This window comes from Podarcis raffonei, chromosome 6 (genome assembly GCF_027172205.1).
Source record: "Podarcis raffonei isolate rPodRaf1 chromosome 6, rPodRaf1.pri, whole genome shotgun sequence".
NCBI lineage: Eukaryota > Metazoa > Chordata > Lepidosauria > Squamata > Lacertidae > Podarcis > Podarcis raffonei.
The window spans coordinates 93,840,554-93,865,269 of record NC_070607.1 but is presented as its reverse complement, the minus strand read 5'-3'; the positions used below and the strand labels follow the sequence as shown (position 1 = coordinate 93,865,269).

The window sequence follows — 24,716 nt, the reverse complement described above, 5'->3', positions numbered from 1 at the left end:
TGGAGAGGAGGACTCGAACCAATGGCTTCAAGTTACAAGTACAGTGGTACCTCTACTTACGGACGCAATCCGTTCCAGGGTGCCGTTTGCACCCCGAAAAGTCCGTAAGTAGAGTACCGCTTCTGCGCTTGACGCGATAGAGTGCTCCTGCGCATGCGTGAAGCTCGCAGATCGCTCCTGTGCATGCGCGAAGTCAGAAACCCACAAGTAAACACTTCCGGGTTTGCCGCGTTCGCAACCTGAAAAAACGCAACGTGAAAGAAACGCAACTCGAGGTATGACTGTAAGGATATTCCAACTAACAGGGGACAGGGGGCAAGCTGGTGTGGGGGACTCACTGGTCCTGAATGGGGTAACTGTGCCCCTGAAGGACCAGGTGCGCAGCCTGGGAGTCATTCTGGACTCGCAGCTGTCCATGGAGGCACGGGTCAATTCTGTGTCCAGGGCAGCTGTTTATCAGCTCCATCTGCCTGTGGACTGTCTTGTCCTACCTGTCACCCTACCTGCCTGTGGACTGTCTTGTCAGAGTGGTGCATGCTCTAGTTATCTCCTGCTTGGACTACTGCAATGCGCTCTACGTGGGGCTACCTTTGAAGGGGACCCGGAAACTACAACTAATCCAAAATGCGGCAGCTAGACTGGTGACTGGGGGCGGCCACCAAGACCTACATTGGATCCCAGTACGTTTCTGAGCACAATTCAAAGTGTTGGTGCTGACCTTTAAAGCCCTAAACAGCCTCGGCCCAGTAGACCTGAAGGAGAGTCTCCACCCCCATCGTTCTGCCTGGACGCTGACGTCCAGCGCCGAGGGCCTTCTGGCGGTTCCCTTATTGCAAGAAGCAAAGCTACAGGGAACCAGGCAGAGGGCCTTCTCAGTAGTGGCACCCGCACTGTGGAACGCCCTCCCATCAGATGTCAAAGAGATAAACAACTACCTGAAATTTAGAAGACATCTGAAGGCAGCCCTGTTTAGGGAAGTTTTTAATGTATGACATTTTAATGTATTTTTAATCGTTGCTGGAAGCCGGCCACAGTGGCTGGGGAAACCCAGCCAGATGGGCGGGGTACAAATAATTTGTTGTTGTTGTAACATCAGGAAGAACATTCTGACAGTAAGAGCTGTTCAGCCGTGGAACAGACTCCCTCTTCCTTGGAGGATTTTAAGCAGAGGTTGGATGGAAGCAGAGGCCATCTGCCATGGATGCTTTAGTGGAGATTCCTGCATTGCAGAGGGTTGGACTAGATGACCCTTGGTTCCCTTTCCAGCTCTAAGATTCTACATGATTTCACAAACTTCTACCACGAATACCATAGCGCATGCTTCAAATCTTAAACTGGGCAAGGGAAACCAGGACTTGGGGTGGACGGGAGTCGCTGTTCTAGTCTTACTGTGCTTCATCCTCTCGGGATCTTCCTCCTGCTCAGAGGCCTGCCTGCTCGACTGATGCTTGGAGCCTTTGCCACCCGACAGCTGAGCGCCAGGCATGGCGGCCGCCCTGGTCTGGAAGTCTTTGCTGCCCGGGCTGACGGCCGCGCATTCTCCGTTCTCGGGGCGGTGCAGGGCGACGGCCTTCTCCACCTTTGCCTGTTTGGGATGGATGGTGAGGGAAGCTGAACCCTCGGCAGCTCTAGGGCAAAGCATAGAGGGCTGGTTTAAAGCGGGGTTTAAGACATCGGGGCTTCTCACGCCTGACCCCCTCCTTCCATCCCAAAATTCACGGGGTCGGGGAGCTTTCCCTCTTCTCTGCCTCAAAGACCGCAGGCCAGTACCTTTTCTTGCCCTTGCCGGAGACTTTCGGAGACCTGTTTTCCACCGGGGGGGCGGCGGCCGGCAACGGCCGGTCGAGGTGGTTCCAGAGGCGGTGCTTTTCCAGCTGGGTTTTGGACGTGAAGGCGGCTTCGCAGAACGGGCACGGAAAAGTCCGTTTCTCCACCACGGCACCCTGGAAGAAGGAGAGGGAGAAGGAAGGGCTGTGCTTAAAAACGAGGGCAACCCAAGAGTCAACTTTTGGGTCCCTTCCAACTCTACAGTTCCATGATTCTAAGTAAGCATATGACTTTTAAGACATTGCATCTACATACCTTCGCATCAGAACAAAATACGTCATAGCATTCTCTCTCTGTTTTACCTGGAAAGTACAATTAATCCAGAATGTGGAAGCTAGACTGGTGACTGGGAGCGGCCGCCAAGACCACATAACACCGGTCCTGTAAGACCTACACTGGCTCCCACTACGTTTCCGAGCACAATTCAAAGTGTTGGTGCTGACCTTTAAAGCCCTAAACAGCCACAAAGGCCCAGTATATCTGAAGGAGCGTCTCCACCCCATCTTTCAGCCCAGACACTGAGGTGCAGTTCCGAGGGTCTTCTAATGGTTCCCTCACTGCGAGAAGCAAAGTTACAGGGAACCAGGCAGAGGGCCTTCTCGGTAGTGGCACCCGCCCTGTGGAACACCCTCCCATCAGATGTCAAGGAAATAAACAACTATCCGACTTTTAGAAGACATCTGAAGGCAACGCTGTTTAGGGAAGTTTTTAATGTTTGATATTTTATCGTGTTTTTAATACTCTGTTGGGTGCCGCCCAGAGTGGCTAGGGAAACCCAGCCAGATGTGTGGGGCATAAATAAGTTGTTGTTGTTGTTGTTTTCAGATGTGGGGCACTTAAAAGATGGACCAATGATCTGACCTGGGATAACCTGACCTGGGATAAAGCAGCTTCTTATGTTCCTGTGAAAGAGGGGGAAAAGGAGATTGCCTCCTCTGAGTTTGCAAGGACATTAAAAATAAATAACAATTCAAAAGTGCACGCACACACACTGCTGCCTTGCCAATCAGGAGCTCCTTTCTAAATCCATTTTTAAAATGTCAGGAGAACTGCAGCATATATCTAATGAATGATCAGTTCACTGGCTGCACGCTGCGTCCCTACAAACCTCTCCCTATCCACCCCTGTGCCATGGTAACCCAAATTCTCTGCCAAAACATCTGAACTTCACGATCTGCCTGGAGCTATGCAAATGAAACACATTTGGTATGTATCCACATGGACTGTGTAGGTAGTTAACGCATTATAAAGCAAATAAATACGCTGTGCTTATGTTGAGTAATTCATTCTCAGTAGTCCCACAAGCTGAATTCTCTTCTTTTTATCAGACATTGCCCCCAAACTTTAAGGCATGGACATTTAAGCTTAAGGGCTTGCATGTTTTTCTGTCTTTTTCCCGTAACATGAAATCTGACATTCCTAGGATACAAACCAATTTCTTGACTTGTACTGAATGATCACAGAATCCACAGTATAAACATCACTCTGCCCAACAGCCTGCAGGCCAGAGGTATGAATGGGAACTCCTGTTACTGAACTGTAATCCTAAAAATTTCCCCACTTAGGCAAGTTTGGGCATTTCCTTCCTGCTCCTCCGGCTACGATTTCCCTTCCAAGCTCAAAGCAACTCGGAGCGTATCAATAAGCATTTGTCAAAATAACACAAATGCAAAGTAAACGGAACAGTGCAGAAGAGCGCAAACAGTGTCCCAGAAGAAGTTAATTCGCACTTCAAACAATTGCCCAAACTTGTCTAAGCAGGGAAGCTTTGCTCTTCGAAGGCGCGATAAAGTGAGACGCATCAGGTCTCCTTTGGAAGAGGGGTTTGCAGCTACTATGATGTTGCACCTGACCAAGTCCTTCTCCGGGATATGAGAAAGTTAAGTTGCAGGGCAGGATGCCTCTGAATAATGTTGTGGGCTTCCTGTAAGCAGCTGGTTGGCCACTGTGGGAACAGGATCTCTAGCTCATTTCCTCTGTGTGTGTACAAGCAATTGCCCACTTGCAAAGGATCTGCATGCATGCTCCTGCAGACATGCAAGCCATTTTCAGCACTGAAAGGAGGCAAGGGTGCAACAGGGGGGAAACCTCACTCGCACACATCCCAGTGATGTGTGCAGTTGCCAGGAATGAAGCCCTGCACAGGCTGGGAGACGCCTGTATTTAATAATAATAATAATAATAATAATAATAATAATAATAATAATTTATTATTTATACCCCGCCCATCTGGCTGGGTTTCCCCAGCCACTCTGGGCGGCTTCCAACACAATATGAAAACACAGTAATGCCTCAAACATTAAAAGCTTCCCTAAACAGGGCTGCCTTCAGATGTCTTCTAAAAGTCTGGTTGTTGTTGTTCTCTTTGACATCTAGTGGGAGGGCGTTCCACAGGGCGGGTGCCACTACCAAGAAGGCCCTCTGCCTGGTTCCCTGTAGCTTTGCTTCTCACAGGGAGGGAACCGCCAGAAGGCCCTTGGCGCTGGACCTCAGTGTCCGGGCAGAAAAATGGGGGTGGAGACGCTCCTTCAGGTAAACTGGATCGAGGCTGTTTAGGGCTTTAAAGGTCAACACCAACACTTTGAATTGTGCTCGGAAACTGGGAGCCAATGTAGGTCTTTCAAAACCAGTGTTATATGGTCTCAGTGACCGCTCCCAGTCACCAGTCTAGCTGCCGCCTTCTGGATTAGTTGTAGTTTCTGGGTCACCTTCAAAGGTAGCCCCACAAAGAGCGCACGTAGTCATGAATGGATGGCAACTGGAGGAAGGCCTTTCCAAGCGTTTTTTGTTTGGGAAGCAGGGCAGAATTTATAAGGGAAGAAGATGCACATCAAAGCATCCTACATGCAGGCGAATTAGAGGACAGGGGTAGCTCAGTGGCAGAGCACCTCTTTTGCAAGCAGAACACCCCTAATTTAGTCTTCAAGGCATCTCCAGGGAGGGCTGTCCTCTGCCTGAAACCCTGGTGAGCTGCTGTCAATCTGGGTAGACAATACTGAACTAGATGGACCGGTTTTCTAGCACAGTGTAAGGCAGCAGAATCTAAATATCTCTGTGGCTTCAAATGGTACTAGAAGTCGAACGGCAAATGACTGGCTAGTTAGTTCAGAACCCGTCTTGCGGCAGCAACATCAAAAACCACAGTGGGCAAGATTCGTAATTTGGTCTTAATGCAACTTCTGTGTTAAAATAACAGTGACCAAACGGCCAAGGCTTGTGGATTGGTGTGCAGAGATGGGGAAATATTTCTGTTTTGGTTTCTCTAGAGTTTCTCTCTTTCCTAATCTTAAATTCAGTCCTCCAATTTTCCACATCAGTTTGTGATTTATTTTTTTTAAGTCCTCACGACTTCCTCAGCGTTTTAGTGCAAATTTCTCCTTTTTGCCAAGCGATCTTCCCTGACATTGCACATTTTTTTTTTTGAAAACTAAAATGCCTTCCTGTGCACACCCGGCCTGGAAAACTGCATTGCAAAATTCGGAGAAATGCAGATTTCAAAGCCTGGCTGCGTTTTGGTTCGCGCATTGATACGGAAGGTGCTAATTTGGTATGTTTGCCTTTTAAATGCTAATCGAATCGAATTTCTTCTCCCACTTCCCTAAGCGTCTGTATGCATATAAATCAGGGGTCAACAAACTTTTTCAGCAGGGAGCCGGTCCTCTGTCCCTCAGACCTTGCGGGGGGCTGGACTATATTTTGGGGAAAAAACAATGAACAAATTCCTATGCCCCACAAATAACCCAGAGATGTATTTTAAATAAAAGCACACATTCTACTCATGTAAAAACACACTGATTCGGACCATCCGCGGGCTGGATTTAGAAGGTGACTGGGCCAGATCCGGCCCCTGGGCCTTAGTTTGCCTACCCATAATATAAATTAAGACAGCCAAGCTCTGGCAGGGTCAAAGCAGTGTTAAGAGGGGCCACATTTGGCACGGACAATAACACAAGCTGTAAATATGGGTTACCAAAACAGAACACACACCTCCATCCTCCTTACCCCTTGACAGCGCTGGTAGTGGTACTTTAGGCCATAGATGCTGGGGAATTCGAGCCAACAGCCCGAGTTGGGGCATTTCACCCTGGAGTGGGCCTTGAACTCTTCTTTCCACTGGTTCATCAGAGGCAGCTGTAATATAGGAGCAGAGGGGAGGGGGAAAGACCCACTTAATGCAAGAGGAATGAAAGCAAAATTTCTGAATGCGCAAACCCCAGTATCTCACATCAAATCAAAGGCTTCCCAGGGGAACAGAATCAGGCCCCCTCCTGCGCTCAAATGCATCAAGCTTGTCCTATCCTGTCTCTACTTCCTTTTCCCCGGTTCCCAAGAAAAGAAATGAAATACGATTAAAATCTTACCGGAATATCCTTCAGGGCCTGGCTGTCTGCCTTCGGCCTCCCTTTCCTTTTGCCTTCCGTTTTATCGTTAGTTGCATTTCCTGCAAGCAGAATGGGGAAGAATGACATTGTGGATTGAATTAATACATACGTCCATCTTATATTTTGTTGGATGTCCACTGATTTAAAATGCTTTCTACTGCATGACAAAGAAGACTTGGCGTTGACCACACTTCTTCTTTGGCGATAACTCGCAGCTGAGTAAGACTGTCTTCCATGAACACAGTTTTAACAGGGAGTCAGTAGTAACTGTGGAGGCTGATTCTGGATCCACACGTCCTTCCACAGTGAGGATATAGGTTTCTGTGCGAGAGTTAATCACGGTGAAGGTTTGCCAAGCATGCTTTCTTCTTAGCACGTTTCTCCCTTTTGTCCTGAGTTCAAGCGTCTTCGAAGCCCACGACACCTTTGGTAAAGGCTGTTCTCCAATTGGAGCGCTCACAGGCCAGTGTTTCCCAATTGGCAGTGTTTATACTGCATTTTTAAAAGATTTGCCTTGAGAGAGTCTTTAAAACTTCTTTTGTTGACCACCAATATTACGCTTTCTATTTCTGAGTTCGAAATAGAGTAGTTGCTTTGGAAGACGATCATCAGGCACCCGCACAACATGACCTGTCCAACAAAGCTGATGTTGAAGAATCGTTGCTTCGACACTGGTGATCTTTGCTTCTTCCAGTACACTGGCATTAGTTCGCCTGTCTTCCCAAGTGATGTGTAAAAATTTTTGGAGACTCCACTGATGGAATCTTTCGAGGAATTGGAGATGGCGTTTATAAGTGGTCCATGTTTCACAAGCATACAGTCAAGGTTGCTAGTACAATAGCTTTGTAAACAAGCATTTTGGTTTGCAAATGTCCCGGTCCTCAAACACTCTGCACACTATATGCAGAGTGTTCTAGCTAACTAGCACAGGCTACTCAATCTGCACTGCATTCTTGCTCACTTGCTTTGTCTTGTGCCCTTTCCGCAATGCATTCTTGTAAACTCGAAAACAAAAAAGACCTACCAGACCTATAACGTTGGTTGGATGTGCTTTCACACAAGCGGAAAGCACAACCCCTTCTAGGCTGTTGTTCCCACATGCAATGTTGCTAATGCTGCACAGAAAGGTTGGGTGGCTGAGATTTTGAACGGAAGGCAACATCCTAACCAATTTAGATTGTGGAAGTTCAGACAGTTCATTGAATAAGGGCAACGGCAACTTGCGCAGGAACAGCCCCCGACATCGGAAGCCAACCGTGTTCTCAACTCAGCAAAACTCATAAAACTTGAGAACGGCCATTTCAAATCTGAGTTGCTGTTCCAAAGTACAGTGGTACCTCGCAAGACGAATGCCTCGCAAGACGAAAAAAGCGCAAGACGAAAGGGTTTTTCGGTTTTTGTGTTGCTTCGCAAGACGAAAACGTCTTGCGAGTTTGTTCCCTTTTTTCTTAAAGCCGCTTGAAGAGGCGCAGTTGCGACGGACCGTGCTTCGCAAGACGAAAAACATCGCAAGACGAAAAGACTCGCGGAACGAATTAATTTTGTCTTGCGAGGCACCACTGTACTGGGTTTCATTTCGGTGGGGGACAACATTTGCTGGCAGGCAATGGAATACAGTGGTACCTCTGGTTGCAAACGGGATCCATTCCGGAGGCCCATTTGCAACCTGAACAGAACGCAACCCGTGTCTGCGCATGCGTGGGTGGCGATTTGCCGCTTCTGTGCATGTCATTTTGTGTGTCTGTGCATGCGCGAGTGGCGAAACCCAGAAGTAACCCGTTCTGTTACTTCCAGGTCACCGCGGAAAACGCTCAACCTGAAGCAAACATAACATGAGGTATGACTGTACCTTTTATTTAACCAAAGTGTTAATTTATCAAGTACCCTGACCTGTATGTGCTTCCTAGCTACAGTGGTACCTCGGGTTAAGAACTTAATTCGTTCCGGAGGTCCGTTCCTAACCTGAAACTGTTCTTAACCTGAGGTACCACTTTAGCTAATGGGGCCTCCCGCTGCCGCTGCACGATTTCTGTTCTCATCCTGAAGCAAAGTTCTTAACCCGAGGTACTATTTCTGGGTTAGCGGAGTCTGTAACCTGAAGCGTCTGTAACCCGAGGTACCACTGTATTTATTTCCTTGCACTGCTGGGAGACAGGTACCCAGGAAGACACCTTCCGCGTTTCAGGCTCCCATCGCCCTGGACCATTGGTAACACTAGGAGTTGTAGCCCAATAACATATAGAGGGCCCTGTTCTGGTTCCCCTAGCCAATGGCGCTTCTCTTAATTCAAACGAAGCCCTTCCTATTGCAGCTGGAAAAGGTGGTCCGCTTACTCACCAAGCCTTGACTGCTCGTACGCCGGGTTTATCTTCACCTGTGCCTTGCTGCTATCTTTGTCTGCGCTGGTCTTGCTAGATCCAGCCACTTTCTTTCCACCTCTGTAGGAATACGAATCTGCCATGGCTAAAAGCAAAGGAAAAAGGACACGATCAAGCAGGCCGATTGCTCAACGTGAGAACAGAGCTTGATAGAAGGAAGACTTGGGTTGCACCTGTCACCTGCTATATAAAAAAGCAGCCTGATCCTGCCTCTTTAAGTGTAGGAGGCCAATTCCTGTGTAATAATAATAATAATAATAATAATAATAATAATAATAATAATTTATTATTTATACCCCCACCCATATGGCTGGGTTTCCCCAGCCACTCTGGGCGGCTCCCAACAGAATATTAAAAATACGGTAAAACATCAGTCGTTAAAAGCTTCCCTAAACAGGGCTGCCTTCAGATGTCTTCTAAAAGTCAGATAGTTGTTTATTTCCTTGACATCTGGTGGGAAGGCGTTCCACAGGGTGGGTGCCACTACCGAGAAGGCCCTCTGCCTGGTTCTCTGTAGCTTGGCTTCTCGCAGCCCTTGGAGCTGGACCTCACTGTCCAGACAGAAAAATGGGGGGGGGAGACGCTCCTTCAGGTAGACTGGACCGAGGCCATTTAGGGCTTTAAAGGTCCGCACCAACACTTTGAACTGTGCCCTGAAATGTACTGGGAGCCAATGTAGGCCTTTCAGGACCGGTGTTATATGGTCTCGGCAGCCACTCCCAATCACCACTCTAGCTGCCATGTTCCAGTTGTTTCCAAATGTACATGATTAGCACAGGCTTGGAGAACCTGCAGGCCTCCAGATGTCACTGGACTCCAACTCCCATCAAGCTTAGCCAGCAGTCAAGGATGCTGAGAGCTGAAGTCCAGCAAAGCTCTGGAGGGCCACAGATTCCCCAGCCCAGGAATAGCAGCAATTCAACAGCCGCTGAGGTTAAAGCTCCCCCATTAATGAATTCGGGGAGATGCGCTCAGCCCAAGTGCAAATACGGAAAAAGTGAATAATCATGATTTCTCTGTTAGGCCTTACAGAAACCCTCTTTTGCTTCTTTTCTCATTTTCATGATGAGAAAGGGGAGAGGGAGCGGGTTTTAATGAGATCTGAGCGATAAATTTCCAATTTTCCTTATTAATGGGGAAACTGTGCTAAACAGGGAAACGTGAGCCTTATCTAAATTCTCAGTATGAATCATTTAAGTGGTCTTTTCCTATAAAACGATGAGCGTTAAGCTAGGTTCCTATTGGAAGCCATCTCCTCCCCTCCCCAATTCAAGACACAAGAGAAGCTTTAACTGCAGGGTGCTTATATCAATGCATCAGCTTCAAACCAGATGCACACCATAAATTTAAAGCACTAGAGCTGTGGGTTAAACCACAGAGCCTAGGACTTGCCGATCAGAAGGTCGGCAGTTCGAATCCCCGAGACGGGGTGAGCTCCCGTTGCTCGGTCCCTGCTCCTGCCAACCTAGCAGTTCAAAAGCACTTCAAAGTGCAAGTAGATAAATAGGTACCACTCTGGCAGGAAGATAAACAGCGTTTCCGTGCGCTGCTTTGATTCACCAGAAGCGGCTTCGTCATGCTGGCCACATGACCCGGAAGCTGTACGCCGGCTCCCTCGGCCTTTAAAGCGAGATGAGCGCCGCAACCCCAGAGTTGTCCACAACTGGACCTAATGGTCAGGGGTCCCTTTACCTTTACCACTTTGAACAGTCACGGCTTCACGCAAAGAATTCTGAGAGCTTTAGCTTTGGTTGCTAGCAGGCCCCATCCCACTTAGAGCTAAAATTTCCAGAGTTCCCCATGAAGAGCGACTGAGAATTGTAGCTCTGTGAAAGGAACCAGGAGGGGGGTCTTCCCTAGCAACTCTTAGGGTGCTTAAACTACAGCTCCCAGAATTCTTTGGGGTAGCCCTGACTGTTTAAAGTGGAATCATAGCTCCTTAAAAGAATGCTGTGAATGTGGTCGTTCGGTGGCTGGTGGTGGATGCATGGAATTAAGCACTCCTGCACCACTTGTTTCTGGTCCTGGGTAATAACTAGATTTTCTGCAAAACGCCAATTGCGCCCAGGCCCATGGAAGGCCTTCGGGGTAGTTTCTGCCGTGCCTGAGAATGGAAGAAAGTCTTTTTGCAGAACTCCCTGGCCCAAGCGAGCACCGCTGGGAGCTGACGCAGAGAATTCCTTGCTTTCTCTGGGGGAGCGATTGTAGAACAACCAGATTATCAGGCAAATCAGGCTAGAAAGCAAAGCTTTAGCTTAATCACTCCTTCAGGACAGAAGTCTTTGTTATATTTCGGCTTTGACCGACCCAATTCTTCCCTTCCCCCCTTAAAAAAAAAGTTAATCTGCAATGTGGCCATTTGCAGTAACCTAGCCATTAATTAATAATGTCAAAGGCTCTGCCTGGCTCTTTGCCTGGGACCACATTAGGCTTAATACCTGGGAAACCGACCTGGAGCAAAAAATGTGGAACAGGATAGAAGGAATTCTGAAAGGCCTCTTGACTCTGCAAGTTTTTTTGCTGTCTATTTCTCTGGGACGATTAAAGTCCATGGATTCTAAAAAAGGTAAAGGAAAAGAACCCCTGGACATTTAAGTCCAGTCAAAAGCGACTATGGGGTTGCGGCGCTCATCTCGCTTTCAGGCCGAGGGAGCCGGCGTTTTCCCACAGACAGCTTTCCGGGTCGTGTGGCCAGCGTGGGGGACACCGTGACGGAAATCAGAGCACATGGAAATGCCGTTTACCTTCCCGCCGCAGCGGTACCTATCTACTTGCACTGGAGTACTTTTGAACTGCCAGGTTGGCAGGAGCTGGGACAGAGCAATGGGAGCTCACCACGTCGTGGGGATTCAAACTGCTGACCTTCTGACCGGCAAGCCCAAGAGGCTCGGTGGTTTAGACCACAGTGCCAACCACATGGGTTGGTATTCAACACTGGGGTGGAAGCCAGGGGAGAAGTTGGATATTGGATTTGCGGAACTGAGAATCATCATCTTCTAATGTGCCAAAACAGAAGAGACGTGGACAAGATCCGTGCACAGTGCAGAGGTTATCGGTCTCCTGGAGAGCAGCTGGTCCAGAATCTGCGATCCAGCCTCTTTTGGATGGGTGTGGCGCTCTCTTTGAAGAGTCAAGTAAAAGATATAGACCAGGGTTTCCCAAACGTGGGTCTCCATCTGTTTTTTCCAGACTACAATTCCCATCATCCCTGACCACTGGTCTTGCCAACTAGGGATGATTGGAGTTGTAGTCCACAAAACAGCTGGGGAGCAGAGTTTGGAAAACACCAATGTAGACAGACAAAACTTTTTCTCCCTCTTACAACGCCAGAACTCATCGCCAAGCAGCAAAGTTGAATGCTAGAGGAATCAAAAGTGCAAAAAATAATGGACATCTTCATTCAGCTCACGGGAGGATGTGATGGCGACCAAACTTGCCGTTTTACCGTTGATTCGGAGCAAATGTCAATCTGTGGGGAACCCAATTGCCGTTCACTCCAATACAGCAGTAAAAAGTGGGTTTTCCTGGAGAATGTGTCAGGACAACACACACACACAATCACTTGGACCTGTACCTAGAAACTCGTCACAAAAGACTGTCTGGATGAGCCCTTCGTTAGGCTCATTGATTTCAATGGGTTTACTTGTGAGTCTAATTTTTGTTGATTGGCTGAATTTATATATTACCCTATACCCAGGGGTCTCAGGGCTGTTCACAGAATAAAATCAAAATATAAAAACCACAAAATAACTAATAAAAATAAAAACAACAGCCCAATAGCAACCCCCCCCAAAAAAATCACATTTTAAAAGAGCATAGGATATAAATCAGATCACCCTAAGGCCTGGTTAAAAAGGAATGTTTTTGCCTGGCGCCTAAAGGTGTATAATGAAGGTGCCAGGCGAACTTCCCCAGGGAGACCATTCCACAGATGGGGAGCGACCGCAGAGAGTAAAACTCAGGTGACTACCCCTCATTGCAAATCAAGAAGCAATGGCCTGGTTCTGCCTGAAATGGCGGTTTCTTTCTGGGTTGAACCGTTCAGAGACTCATAAGCTGGATTTAAAACATCAAAACTATATAAACTTATGCTGGGGAGGAAAGAACTACCGTATTTTTCGCTCTATAAGATGCACCTAGTTTTTGGAGGAGGAAAACAAGAAAAAAAATATTCTGAATCCCAGAAGCCAGAACAGCAAGAGGGATCGCTGCGCAGCAGAAGCAGCGATACCTCTTGCTGTTCTGACTTCTGGGATAGCTGCGCAGCCTGCATTCGCTCCATAAGACGCACACACATTTCCCCTTACTTTTTAGGAGGGAAAAACAATCCCTGACACGCTAATCATCTATAAAGATTAAAAATTCTGAGAGTGCCCACTTTCCATCTAGTGAGGTCCAGCCCAGACACAAGTTTGGAAACTGAGGGCTCATCCACACTCCAGTTTGCCTCTCTCCTTGGAAAACCAGCACCGTACCGCTGAATCGGACCAAATGCCAACTGGATTTTCCTGGGGAAAGTGGCGGGCAGCAAATGGAAAACCGCCTGGACCTGTGCTTTTAGGCACGGGGAAAGCAGAGGTGCGGACAGCGTCGACATACGTGCCGGGTTCCGCCCAATGCTGGGGGCCCCCCGACACACGTGTGTGATGTCATGCGGTGGAGGGAGGCCCAAGGCCCATCACGGTGGCAGGTAGACCCGGCGGGGCACGTTGTGGCCACAAAATACTGAGGGACCCCAGCACCCTCCTTGAAAATGGGGGGGGGTCTCGTCCCCCATTCAGCGCCCCTGAATCCCTAAGCCTATACTAATAACCAATTGGACTGTTTCCTCATTTCTTAGGATGTGGGTGGCGCTGTGGGTTAAACCACAGAGCCTAGGTCTTGCCGATCAGAAGGTCAGTGGTTCGAATCCCCGCAAGGGGTGAGCTCCCATTGTTCGGTCCCAGCTCCGGCCAACCTAGCAGTTCGAAAGCACCTCAAAGTGCAAGTAGATAAACAGGTACCGCTCCAGCGGGAAGGTAAACAGCATTTCCGTGCGCTGCTCTGGTTCGCCAGAAGCGGCTTAGTCATGCTGGCCACATGACCCGGAAGCTGTATGCCGGCTCCCTCGGCCAGTAAAGCGAGATGAGCGCCACAACCCCAGAGTCGGCCACGACTGGACCTAATGGTCAGGGGTCCCTTTACCTTCCTCATTTCTTAAATGCAGAAAGTGTTTGGCTGCTCCAGGTTTGGGTCTAGTGTTATTATTATTTTTTAATCACATTATCGTTGCTATTGCTCCACCCCTAGTTACCAACCTGTCTTGCTGCGGCGTAGTAAAGATACTGATTCGATCTACTTCGCCATACATCTGCTTAGTGTTCTGGTCCCATTTCCTCAATCTTTATTAACAGAAATAAATGGGGTTTTTTTGTTTGCCCCAGTTTTAAGCAGCAACAACTATTGTAAATTGCACTGTCTGTAAAATAACTCATGCACTCTTACTTGGAAGTAATCTCCCTTTAGTTTAGCGCCACTTGCTTCCGAGTAAACACGCAAAGCAATACCTGGAATGTATTTCTATGACTGTCTTGAGGAGTCTGTTCTTCCTAATTCAGTTCATTAATACGTTCAGCTAATATTGTGTAATTTGGAACAAGAAACATTTTGTGGGATCTGCTTTTAATAAATATTTTATTTTTAAGCTTCGATTGTTGTGGGTGTTTCCCCCCCCCCACAAACATTCATGTATTTCAAATGTTTCTAGTAAAATATTGTGCAACTTTTCCAGTATGTCTGTGTTTTTAAAGTCAAGTACGTCAATAAACGCCAAAGCGCAGGCCAGCTCTGTTTAAATGTTTGTTGTCAGAAGTGCACATAATGTAAAAACAAAACACTGCACTGTTTTGCTCCCCCTTTCTTTCTCTCTTCTCCACTTTATTTCTTTTAACTGAAATTCTCTTAATAAAATATTAACAATCATTTTTAAAAGTGCACATATGTTCGCTAATGTTAATTTTTTAAAAGAGGATATTCGAAACTTCATGGAGGCCTTGCACTCAGTGACATCCCACACTGACAGCCTGCATACTTTTCATTAAGTTAAGTGTCCTAAAAGACCTTCACTGGCTCCCAGTACGCTTCTGAGAACAATTCAAAGTGTTGGTGCTGACCTTTAAAGCCCTAAACGGCCTCGGTCCTGTATACCTGAAGGAGCGTCTCCACCGCCATCGTTCAGCCCGGACGCTGAGGTCCAGCGCCAAGGGAATGCCCTCCTCCCAGATGTCAAACAGATAAAAAACTATACAACTTTTCGAAGACATCTGAAGGCAGCCCTGGATAGGGAAGTTTTTAATGTTTGATGTTACAGTGGTACCTTGGTTCTCAAATGCCTTGCTACTCAAGCAACTTGGAACCCAAACTCTGCAAACCCAGAAGTGTTTTGGTTTGCGAACTCTTTTCGGAAGCCAAAAATGCTTTGAGTGTTACACTTCTGATTTGAGTGCCACACTTTCATTTTGAGTATTATGCTTCCGTTTTGAGTGTTACAATGATGATTTGAGAGTTACCCTTCCGTTTTGAGTGCTACGCTGAGGTCTGTCTGTTTTTGCTATTTATTTTGCGTTTTTGGTTTTTGCGGCTCTTTTTGTTTTATTTTTGTGACTGTGTGGAACCCGGTTCAGCGACTGATTGTGTGACTGCAGTACACTGTTTATTGCTTTCATTTTATTGGATCAATGGTCTCGTTAAATCGTAAAATTCATGTTAAATTGCTGTTTTAGGGGTTGTTTTTAAAAGTCTGGAACGGATTAATTCATTTTGCATTACTTTCTATGGGAAAGCGTGCCCTGGTTTTGGAACGCTTTGGTTTTGGAACAGACATCCGGAATAGATTAAGTTTGAGAACCAAGGTACCATTGTATATTGTTTTTATGTGTTGGACCTGCCCAGAGTGGCTGGGGCATTACTATTATTCAGCTTGGGAGAAGCTCCAGGTTTGGGGAGGTCTGGAGCAGGCTTCCCCAAGTGTCCTAGTAACAGCATCTCAACGTGGATGCAGGTCTCTCTATCATTAAGGTGGCAACACCAGCAAGGTCTCCAGCTGCCCCATCCCAGGCAGGGAACTGGCCCACCTGGCAGCAGTGGCGTCCAGGGCACAAGCTTGCCAACACACGATCTCAACTCCCAACAGCCCCCCTCCTAAAGCAGAATATCCCAAACCCATGTTTGCAATACAAGACATAGGACCACAGAAAGCTGTCTTGATCCATCTGGCTCAGTAATACTGGCACGGACTGGCAGCAGATCTCCAGGATATTTTACACAGGGGTTTGCTAGCCTCGCCTGGAAATGCTGGGAATCGAACTCAAGACCTTCTGACAACGCAAAGCAGATGCCCTACAGGACGGGGGCACTTGTGCAGGAGAATCCCTGGGCAAGTGAGCGGGGCGGGGGATATAAACCTTTCCCCTTGACTGTTGCACTCCTCCAACCATCTCTCTGTCTGAGTTGTTGCACAAACCCCACCAGATTTATTTGCAAACTTGCGATGCTGTTTGGGGAGAGATGGCTTGGAAGGAACGTGTTGCAGGGGAGAAAATGACAGCGAGGAAAGGGTTAAACACACACACACACACACACACACACACACACACGGGTTACTAGGCAAAGCACAGTTTAGGAAGTTGTTTGCTGCAGTAAACATAGGTCTGTGCGACAGGAGAATGATTTCCTAGCCACCTACTGATTTCTACAATTCCCTTCCCTTTCATTTTATGCAAGATACGTAGAGTTTTTTTGTTGGTGTGGGGGTTTTTTGTGTGTGTGTTTCTTACAACAAAACTTCTTGGACACGAACAGCTCTATTCCTCCGCCCACCCGCCAAAGCCTGGATTAAATTAAAAACGGACTCTTTTCCTTTTCCTTGCTTCCGCAGACCTTGCATTTAAATTGCGGGAGGGGGGGGGACAAAAAGAAAAGAACCTGTTTTGAATGGAACAGATTCCGTGCACAGCACTTTTAAACGGATAAGCTTTAAAACGGGTATAATTCCCCTCCATCAGTTGAACGGGAAATCTGTGTGCGCATCCCAAGATTTCAAGGTTCCTTTCTCAGAGGATTAACGATCACCTCCCACTCCGCGCTGCCAGCAGGCGTAAAAAGGCAAATGTGAAAACACCGTAATGATAATTTTAAAGGACGCTAAATGCCGTCGGTCAATCATTTCTGAAAGGAACTAAAGGAGGAACAAATGCCCAGGAATTCCAAGACTCTCTATCCGACTTATCCTTCTCTAAAAAAACTTTCTGAGCAAATAATCAGTAGAACCCAGCAAATAATTTGCCCGGGGATTGGAGCTCACTCTGTAGTCTTAGGTACATCTGCAAATTTGTCAGCCTCAGTTTTTCTCCCTGTGAAATGGGAAATAATAGTGACCTACCCTCCAAGGCTCTTAGGGTGGTACAGTCGTACCTTGGGAGTCAAACGGAATCCGTTTCGGAAGTCCCTTCGACTCCCGAAACCAAAGCGCGGCTTCTGATTGGCTGATTGGAAGCTCCTACAGCCAATCGGAAGCCGCGCCAGACGTTTGGCTTCCAAAAATAGTTCGAAAACTGGAACACTCACCTCCGGGTTTCGATCGTTCAGGAGCTAATTTGTTCGGGAGCCAAGGTATGACTGTATTCAACTAAGTTTTACTCAGTGCATGATCCTCTAGAAGGAATGAACATGGCTGAATTTGGTCCATTAATTTCAATGGGTCTATTCGGAGTAAAACTTCGTTGACTACCATCCTGAGACGGGCAAAGGCAGCTGTGCACTTAAAAAATCGAACCATCATCAAGCTACAACATCCTCATATGATTCCAGGCCTTGCTTTTGCAAGACATGCAAAATATTCCACCACAGACATCAAGTTTAGACGGCAAGCTTTGTTCCAGATGGATAATACCCCTGAAAACTTGCCTTCTCCGATAACACAGCCCGATTACATAGATGACATTCTGTCATTAATCCATGTGGCACGTTACAGTTAATATGAGCAGAAGGGAAGAGGGAGTCCCTGCCCCAAGGAGCTTACAAAGAGATAGAAGGATACCAAAAGGCGAAGAAAGAAAATGCAGTTAACACATTAAGACAAGCCCAACAAGATCAAACCAAAAAGTCTACCTAACTGAGCATCCCATTTCCTACACATGCCCATCAGGTGCCCCCAGGGAAATCATAAGAAGAATCCAAAAGCAAAATGCACCCCCCCCAACTAATATTGACTCTGAATGTGGAGGTTCGAATTAGCTATTGTGACCCGTGGCTGCTGATGGTCCCATCTTGTATAGAAAATTTCCAGGATACTTAGGTTTGGGTAGGAAAGGTGCGTTTTGAGGAAGACGCAGCAGGAGGTGTGTACTGCAGGAATCAAAACCGAAAGGAGAAATGTTTCATTAGCACCCATAAGGTAAAGGGTAAAGGGACCCCTGACCATTAGGTCCAGTCGTGGACGACTCTAGGGTTGCAGCGCTCATCTCGCTTTACTGGCCGAGGGAGCCGGCATACAGCTTCGGGGTCACGTGGCCAGCATGACTAAGCCGCTTCTGGCGAACCAGAGCAGCGCACGGAAATGCCATTTACCTTCCCGCCAGAGCGGTACCTATTTATCTACTTGCACTTTGACGTGCTTTCGAACTGCTAGGTTGGCAGGAGCAGGGACCGAGCAACAGGAGCTCACCCCGTCGCGGGGATTCGAACCGCCGACCTTCTGATCGGTAAGCCCTAGGCTCTGTGGTTTAACCCGTGTCCCTATACCCTGCCAAATAAATGGGGTGACTGGGTGCAGGCAGGGCTTATAATCCCACAGCCTCTTCCAAGATCTCTATTTCCTTTTTCAGAGCCTCCAGCCCCCATAATCCTTAAGTAGGAACATCAGAATCTGCCTTGCAGAGAACTGGCTCACATAGCCCAGCACTGACTGGCAGCATCCCTCAAGGGGTTCAGGCAGGAGACATTCCCACCCCTACCTGGAGTTAACCAGGATACCTTCTGTGCTTCAGCTCTGTGGCTAAAACTGCCCCAGTTCTCACGTTTCCGAATTAAGCAACTTGACTTGCACTGAGTCGCACCATTGATCCACCCAGCTCAATACTGCCTACACTAACTGGCAGCGTCTCCCCAGGGGGTTTCAGGCAGGGTGCCTTTCCCAGCCCTATCTAGGGGTTGGACCGGGGTGAGCCTGCGCTGGTCTTCTTACCAGCCCGCCAAGAAGACGGCGATGTTCGCTGCACGCTCCATCTCTCTCCAGTTGCCTTGCTGCCGCATGGCGCACAAAAGCGCCTCGAGGCAAAGGCATGGCCCAGGGGCCAGGCGTCTGAGACGCGCCAGGAGTCCCAAAGGATGAGGTCCGCCTGTGGGCAGCAGGAGGGTCGCCGCCGTTTGGCCCAGGTGCGCTGCGACGGGTAGCTGCAGCGCTGCAGCATCACTGCCAGGGATCCAGGGCTCAGGCTGCACACCTCTTCCCCCCAAAAACGCCAGTTTCTCAATCTAGGCGCTTGTGCGTCCGTGCGCTCAAGCCAGGATCACATGGATTAAGGAGAGAAGTCGTTCAGGTCCTCGATTTCGGACACCGTTGACCTTGACCTCTGGGCAGGGCAGGGCAGGGGGCCACCAAGAGCTGGTTGCCCTCGTGACCTCCAAGTGACCTGACCAGGTAGGTCAAGCATCCCCACCTGAGCCCCACCCACCTCTCCGCTCTGCACCACTTTCGGCAAGCGTGCCTGACACCAGGCGCACGATATGTGTGTTGGAGAAGGGGGGAGGTCGCACCACCTGTCGCTGCCCAGGGGCGAGGCCGCTTAGTTTGCAATTGGGGGGGGGGGGCGCGAGAGAGAAGACAGGCTCACCCAACTCTAATCCACTTCCAAGGGGAGCTTTCCAAAGCAGCAAAGCACTCGAAAGCTCCGAACCTCTTCTGCTATTCCTCTTTTTCCCCACATTTCCAGAACTCGGTTGCTCCCCCCCCCTTCTTTCCCTTCCCCAATTCCCAAAAAATAAGCTCGAATAATCAAGGAAATGCAGCGCTGGCGGAGAATGCAAAAGAGAGAGAGAGAGATGGGTTTTTCGCTTGCTTAAAAAAAATTAAAATCTTGCAACGGGAGGGAAGCAGCAGGACGGTTTGGGAAGGGAGAGGGTTGCAAAAGGGGGGGGGGGAATCCGAGAAATTAAAAGAAAAACCACATATACACACAAATAAACCCCCTACCAACAAGCAACAGCCGCCCTCCACCCGCGAGCGTTTGATCTCCGCGCCTGCAAAATAAGGTGCGGAGGGGGTGGGGGGTGGAGGAAAAAGAAGAAAAAGACATATAAATAGACCGAAAGGAAGAAAAGGAAATCTGCCTCCCACCCCCCACCCCTCTTTGGGTCGAGCGCGCGGGGCGGTGTTGAAAGGGGGGGGCGGAAGGCATACAAAATAATTAATTAAAAAGCCCAGGAAAAGCAATGAAGCAAAATGGCGACTTTTTATGTAGAAGGAGGAGAAAGAGAGAGAGAGGAAGGAAGGAAGGGAGAGAGAGAGAGAGAAAGAGAGAGAGAGGGATGGGAGGAAAAGAAAAAGAGGGAGGGGTGGGGGAAGGAGAGAGGGGTTTGGGGAAGGCGCTGCTGGCCCCCTCGCCCTCCTCCTCCTCCTCCTCCTCGCCCGGGGTCTCTCCAGCTCCGCGGGGCGCAAGGAAGCGGGCGAGTCGTGGGGAGGCGGCCGGCGAGGCCGAGCCGGGGCCCCCGGGCGGAGTAAAAGCCCCTCTCCGGGTGGGGAAGGGCCGGAGGGAGGCGAGGCGAGGGCCGGGCATCGGCGGGGGGCTCCGGGCTTACCTCGGCGCGGGCGGGCAGCGCGCTCCTCTCGCTCGCTCGGCCGGCGGGGCCCGGGCGCGCACAGCGATGCGCACGGCCAAAGCGCCCTCGCCGCCGCCGGCTCATGCGCGGAGACCCCCCCTCGCCGCCGCCGCCGCCACCACGTCGCCCGCACACTTGCACACACAGACACACAACCACAGCCATGCGCCCACCCCCCGCGCGCGCTTTCCCCCCTCTCCCTACCTTCGCAGCCGGGCCGAGGGAAGCCGCTTGCAACTCTCGCGGTATTCCTCCCCCGGCTGCAGCCGGGGATCGGCGCCCGACGGGAGGAGGACGGAGCTGGCTTGGGTGGTGGTGTGTGTGTGTGTTTTTTTGGGGGGGGGCGCGCACTGGGAGTTGGGTGGGTGGGGGTCCCCCGGCAGGTGCGCCGCGATCCAAGGGGGCCGGCGCAAGCAAGGGCGCTGCAGAAGTGGCCAGGCGCAGAACTGGAGTTGGGGGCGAAGAAGCTGCCCCTCTTAGGGTTGATCTGATTTTCATTTTTTAAATAATAATTCTTGTTTTCTGCATCTCCGCTGCGGTTGCCACCCACCGAGTTTGCTCTTTGTTTCGCCACAGCGCAGATCATCGTCTCCTCATCGCGCAGGGAACTCTCTCTTAAAATATAATGGGGATGGAAGCATGCATCCGGGGTGCGGGGGGGGGGGAATAAAACGCCCTCCCATTTAAAAAAACACGTAAGGAGAAACCACAGAGGAACCTGCCTTTAGTAACCTTGTTTTTTGCCCATGGAGTGCAAAAATTGTCTACTGTGGCATCAGTTCTTCAGCATGTTCTCCAGGGCCCGCTGCATGCAGGATTCAATCCAGAAGGTGCAATCCTGGCCTAAGAAAAGCCTGCTGGATCAGGCCAGTGGCCCATCTAGTTCAGCATCCTGTTCTCACAGTGGCCGACCATCAAGCAGAACCCAAGCACAGGAATAGCCATCGTGGCCAGTAGCCACCGATAGCCCCTTCCTCCCATGAATGTGTCTAACCCTCTTTTAAACTTTAAAGGTATCCAGGTTAGTGGCCGCCATTTCCTCCTGCTGGAAGGAGTTCCACAGTTTAACAATGCTCTTTGTCAAGAAGGGCTTTTTGTTGTTGTTATTTAGTCGTGTCCGACTCTTCGTGACCCCCTGGACCAGAGCACACCTGGCACTCCTGTCTTCCACTGCCTCCCGCAGTTTGGTCAAACTCATGCTGGTAGCTTCGAGAACACTGTCCAACCATCTCGTCCTCTGTCGTCCCCTTCTCCTTGTGCCCTCCATCTTCCCCAACATCAGGGTCTTTTCCAGGGAGACTTCTCTTCTCATGAGGTGGCCAAAGTCTTGGAGCCTCAGCTTCATGATCTGTCCTTCCAGTGAGCACTCAGGGCTGATTTCCTTCAGAATGGAGAGGTTGGATTTTCTTGCAGTCCATGGGACTCTCAAGAGTCTCCTCCAGCACCATAATTCAAAAGCATCAATTCTTTGGCAATCAGCCTTCTTTATGGTCCAGCTCTCACTTCCGTACTTCACTACTGGGAAAACCATAGCTTTACCTATACGGACCTTTGTCAGCAAGGTGATGTCTCTGCTTTTTAAGATGCTGTCTAGGTTTGTCATTGTTACCTGTCCTCAATCTCCCAACATTTACTGGATGTCTACAGATTTTAGTGTTGTGAGAGAGAGAAAAAATCTTTTCTCCATCCACTTGGAATCGTAGAGTTGGAAGGGACCAGGAGGGTCATCTATAGTTCACCTCTCTGCAGTTCAGGAATCCTTTTCCCAATGTGGGGCTTGAACCCTCAACCCCTGGGATTAAGAGTGTCATGCGCTACCAACTGAGCTATCCCAAGCCATGCATAATTTCCAGAACTTCTAAAATTACTCAGCTTTTCTCTTAACTGGAAAGTCCCGAACGCCACATCCTTTCTTCGTAATTCATTCTGGCATCTCCAAGTAGCCTGAACCCTGGGGAGGCTATACTGAGCTACGTAGAATAATGGAGTCGGCTCAATATTGGGGAGCTTCCTACATTCCTTCCTGATCCTCTTTCGCTGTACTGGGGGGGATGGGTCTTGCATCACCTTATGAAGTTGGGATGGGAACAGATGGAGCCCTCTGTCACCAGACTTCAACTCCCATCGTCCTTGACTATTGGCCCTCTGACAGGGGCTGATGGGACTTTGAGTCCAACAACTACCTAGAGCCACAGGTTCTCCATCCCATATATATATGCAGCGCACACACATTCTACTGCTGAGCTCTGGCCTGGAACCACAAAAAAGTCTTGTGGCACCTTGAAGATTAAGTTAAATTAAGAGGGGCCTGTTGCCCCTTTGTTGTCCATAATGGGGGTATCCCATCCCATTCTGCTCCTATACTCCCATTGGGGTGTACGGGATGTTATGGGAGGAGGAGTACCTCTGGTGGGGGACACGTTGTGCTCCTTCTGGGGTAGTTTGTCCCTACTTTTGGTCCCCACTCTACACTCACCTGTGGCTCGCGAGAAGCTGTTGGCATGCGACAGCGGCCACAATCCTGGGAAACGGCATGGACCAGGTGAAGGCAGCCGATGGCTCTCAAACCCTCGGTGAGTTAGAGACTTCCTCTGCATGCGAAGACAAGCTGTGGCGGTCTGAGCAGGTGAGACCCAAGAGATGGTCCAAAGGTCAAGGCAGTTTCTGCACGTGCTGTGAGGGGCAGGTGAGGCTCATCCACCTGGGAAGGGAGCCCATCTAAGAGAAGGAAAACTCTTATCCTGAACCTCTGCTGCCTTGCAGTATTCAGGAGAAGAAAAGACTAAGGAATAAGTGGTTGGATGGTGCCTTCTCAGGGCCTTGCAGAAGAAGAAGAGTTTGGATTTGATATCCCACCTTTCACTCCCCTTCAGGAGTCTCAAAGCGGCTCACATTCTCCTTTCCCTTCCTCCCCCACAACAAACACTCTGTGAGGTGAGTGGGGCTGAGAGACTTCAGAGAAGTGTGACTGGCCCAAGGTCACCCAGCAGCTGCATGTGGAGGAGCGGAGACGCCAACCCGGTTCCCCAGATTACAAGTCTACCGCTCTTAACCACTACACCACACTGGCTCTCAGAGCCAGGCAGAGGCCCGGGCCAGGTAGATAATGTGCCCCCCCCTTTTTTTTTACCCTGGGGATAACTGAAGTCTTATAAATAAGTAAGTACAGTATATAAATAATTTTCACAAAAGTTATGCTGACAAATAATTTTATTTCAAGGCTTGAACCGTATCTGCATATAAAGACAAAAAGGAAACTATAGATATACAATAGTGCTTTTTAAAAATACATAGGGAAAAGGATTATTTTAAGTATTTACATTTAAAAATGCTTTCCTAGCTTTCTTTTCTGCGAATTCTTGAATCACGCAGGAAAAATCAAGCAACTTCGCCTTATCATGGTTTATATTTATCATTGCTAAACCATTTAGGCGTTCTTGAGCCATGGTTGATTGAAAGAAGTTTTAATATATTGAAACTTCTCTCATTGGAGGCCACTGTAGCTGGTAATGATAACAAGGCAGACTTCTACACCTCCTGGCAACTCCTTCAGCCAAGCTGGTGCCAAAGTATTGCTCTGCTTTCTTTTGGACCACACCAGTGAGGCTGAGAGGGAGGCTCTTGTTCCAGCAGCCCAGAACCTCCATACACACTGCCCAGGCTTGCACCCTAGGGAGGTTTCAGCGCTGCTCATGCAGCAGTTTGGTTTCACTCCTGGAGGTGCAATCTGTTCTCCCTCTGGACAGACTGCTGCCAACAACAAAGCAAAGGTTTTGTGGTACTTTGCAGACTAAGATGCAATGCTAATTTTTTCTAGAAAAAGAGGTGCCTGGACTCACCATGAACGCCTCCCTTGTTCTCTTATAAAGGCAATGGCACCCACCTGAGAGGTGCCAGAACTTCTGCTGCTATAGCGGCAAGAATGTTACTTGCCCAAAAACGGAACAGAAGCAGAAGTCCCAGCAAAGGAAGACTGGATACAAAAATGTGTGGAATATGCAGAAATGGCAAAACTTACCGGAAGAATAAGAAAACAAGATAACAAACTTTTTTAAAATAAAAGAATGGAAATGGTTTATTGAATATTTACAGATAAATTGCAAACAGATAAGAACATTGGCAGGATTATTGTAACAGCCTGCAGTTTCATAAGAGTATATAATTAAAGAAGAGCAAATTAAGTTAATCTGGATATGCAGATGATATTAAGAATAAATTTAAGGACCCGCAGAAAGAGGGGGAAGGAAGTCAAGTTTTGAAATGTCAAAATGAT

General features: G+C 48.7%; 1 protein-coding gene across 5 annotated transcripts in view; it reads right to left on the bottom strand.

Annotated features, from left to right (window-relative positions):
• ZNF512B (zinc finger protein 512B) overlaps positions 1 to 20,771 on the bottom strand; it is a 41,629-nt gene extending 20,858 nt beyond the window's left edge. Inside the window, exons 1-6 of one of the 5 annotated variants that reach the window (XM_053394533.1) lie at positions 20,648 to 20,771; positions 8,547 to 8,672; positions 6,189 to 6,268; positions 5,815 to 5,958; positions 1,771 to 1,943; positions 1,390 to 1,628 (exon numbers count right to left, since the gene is read on the bottom strand). In XM_053394533.1, the coding sequence (XP_053250508.1) occupies positions 1,390 to 1,628; positions 1,771 to 1,943; positions 5,815 to 5,958; positions 6,189 to 6,268; positions 8,547 to 8,670 (760 nt within the window). In that variant the 5' untranslated portion in view covers positions 8,671 to 8,672; positions 20,648 to 20,771. Of the gene's footprint in view, positions 1 to 1,389; positions 1,629 to 1,770; positions 1,944 to 5,814; positions 5,959 to 6,188; positions 6,269 to 8,546; positions 8,673 to 20,422; positions 20,531 to 20,647 lie in introns of those variants that run through there. The other 4 variants (XM_053394532.1, XM_053394534.1, XM_053394535.1 and 1 more) reach the window with 4 other exon arrangements.
• Positions 20,772 to 24,716: the final 3,945 nt, after the last annotated feature.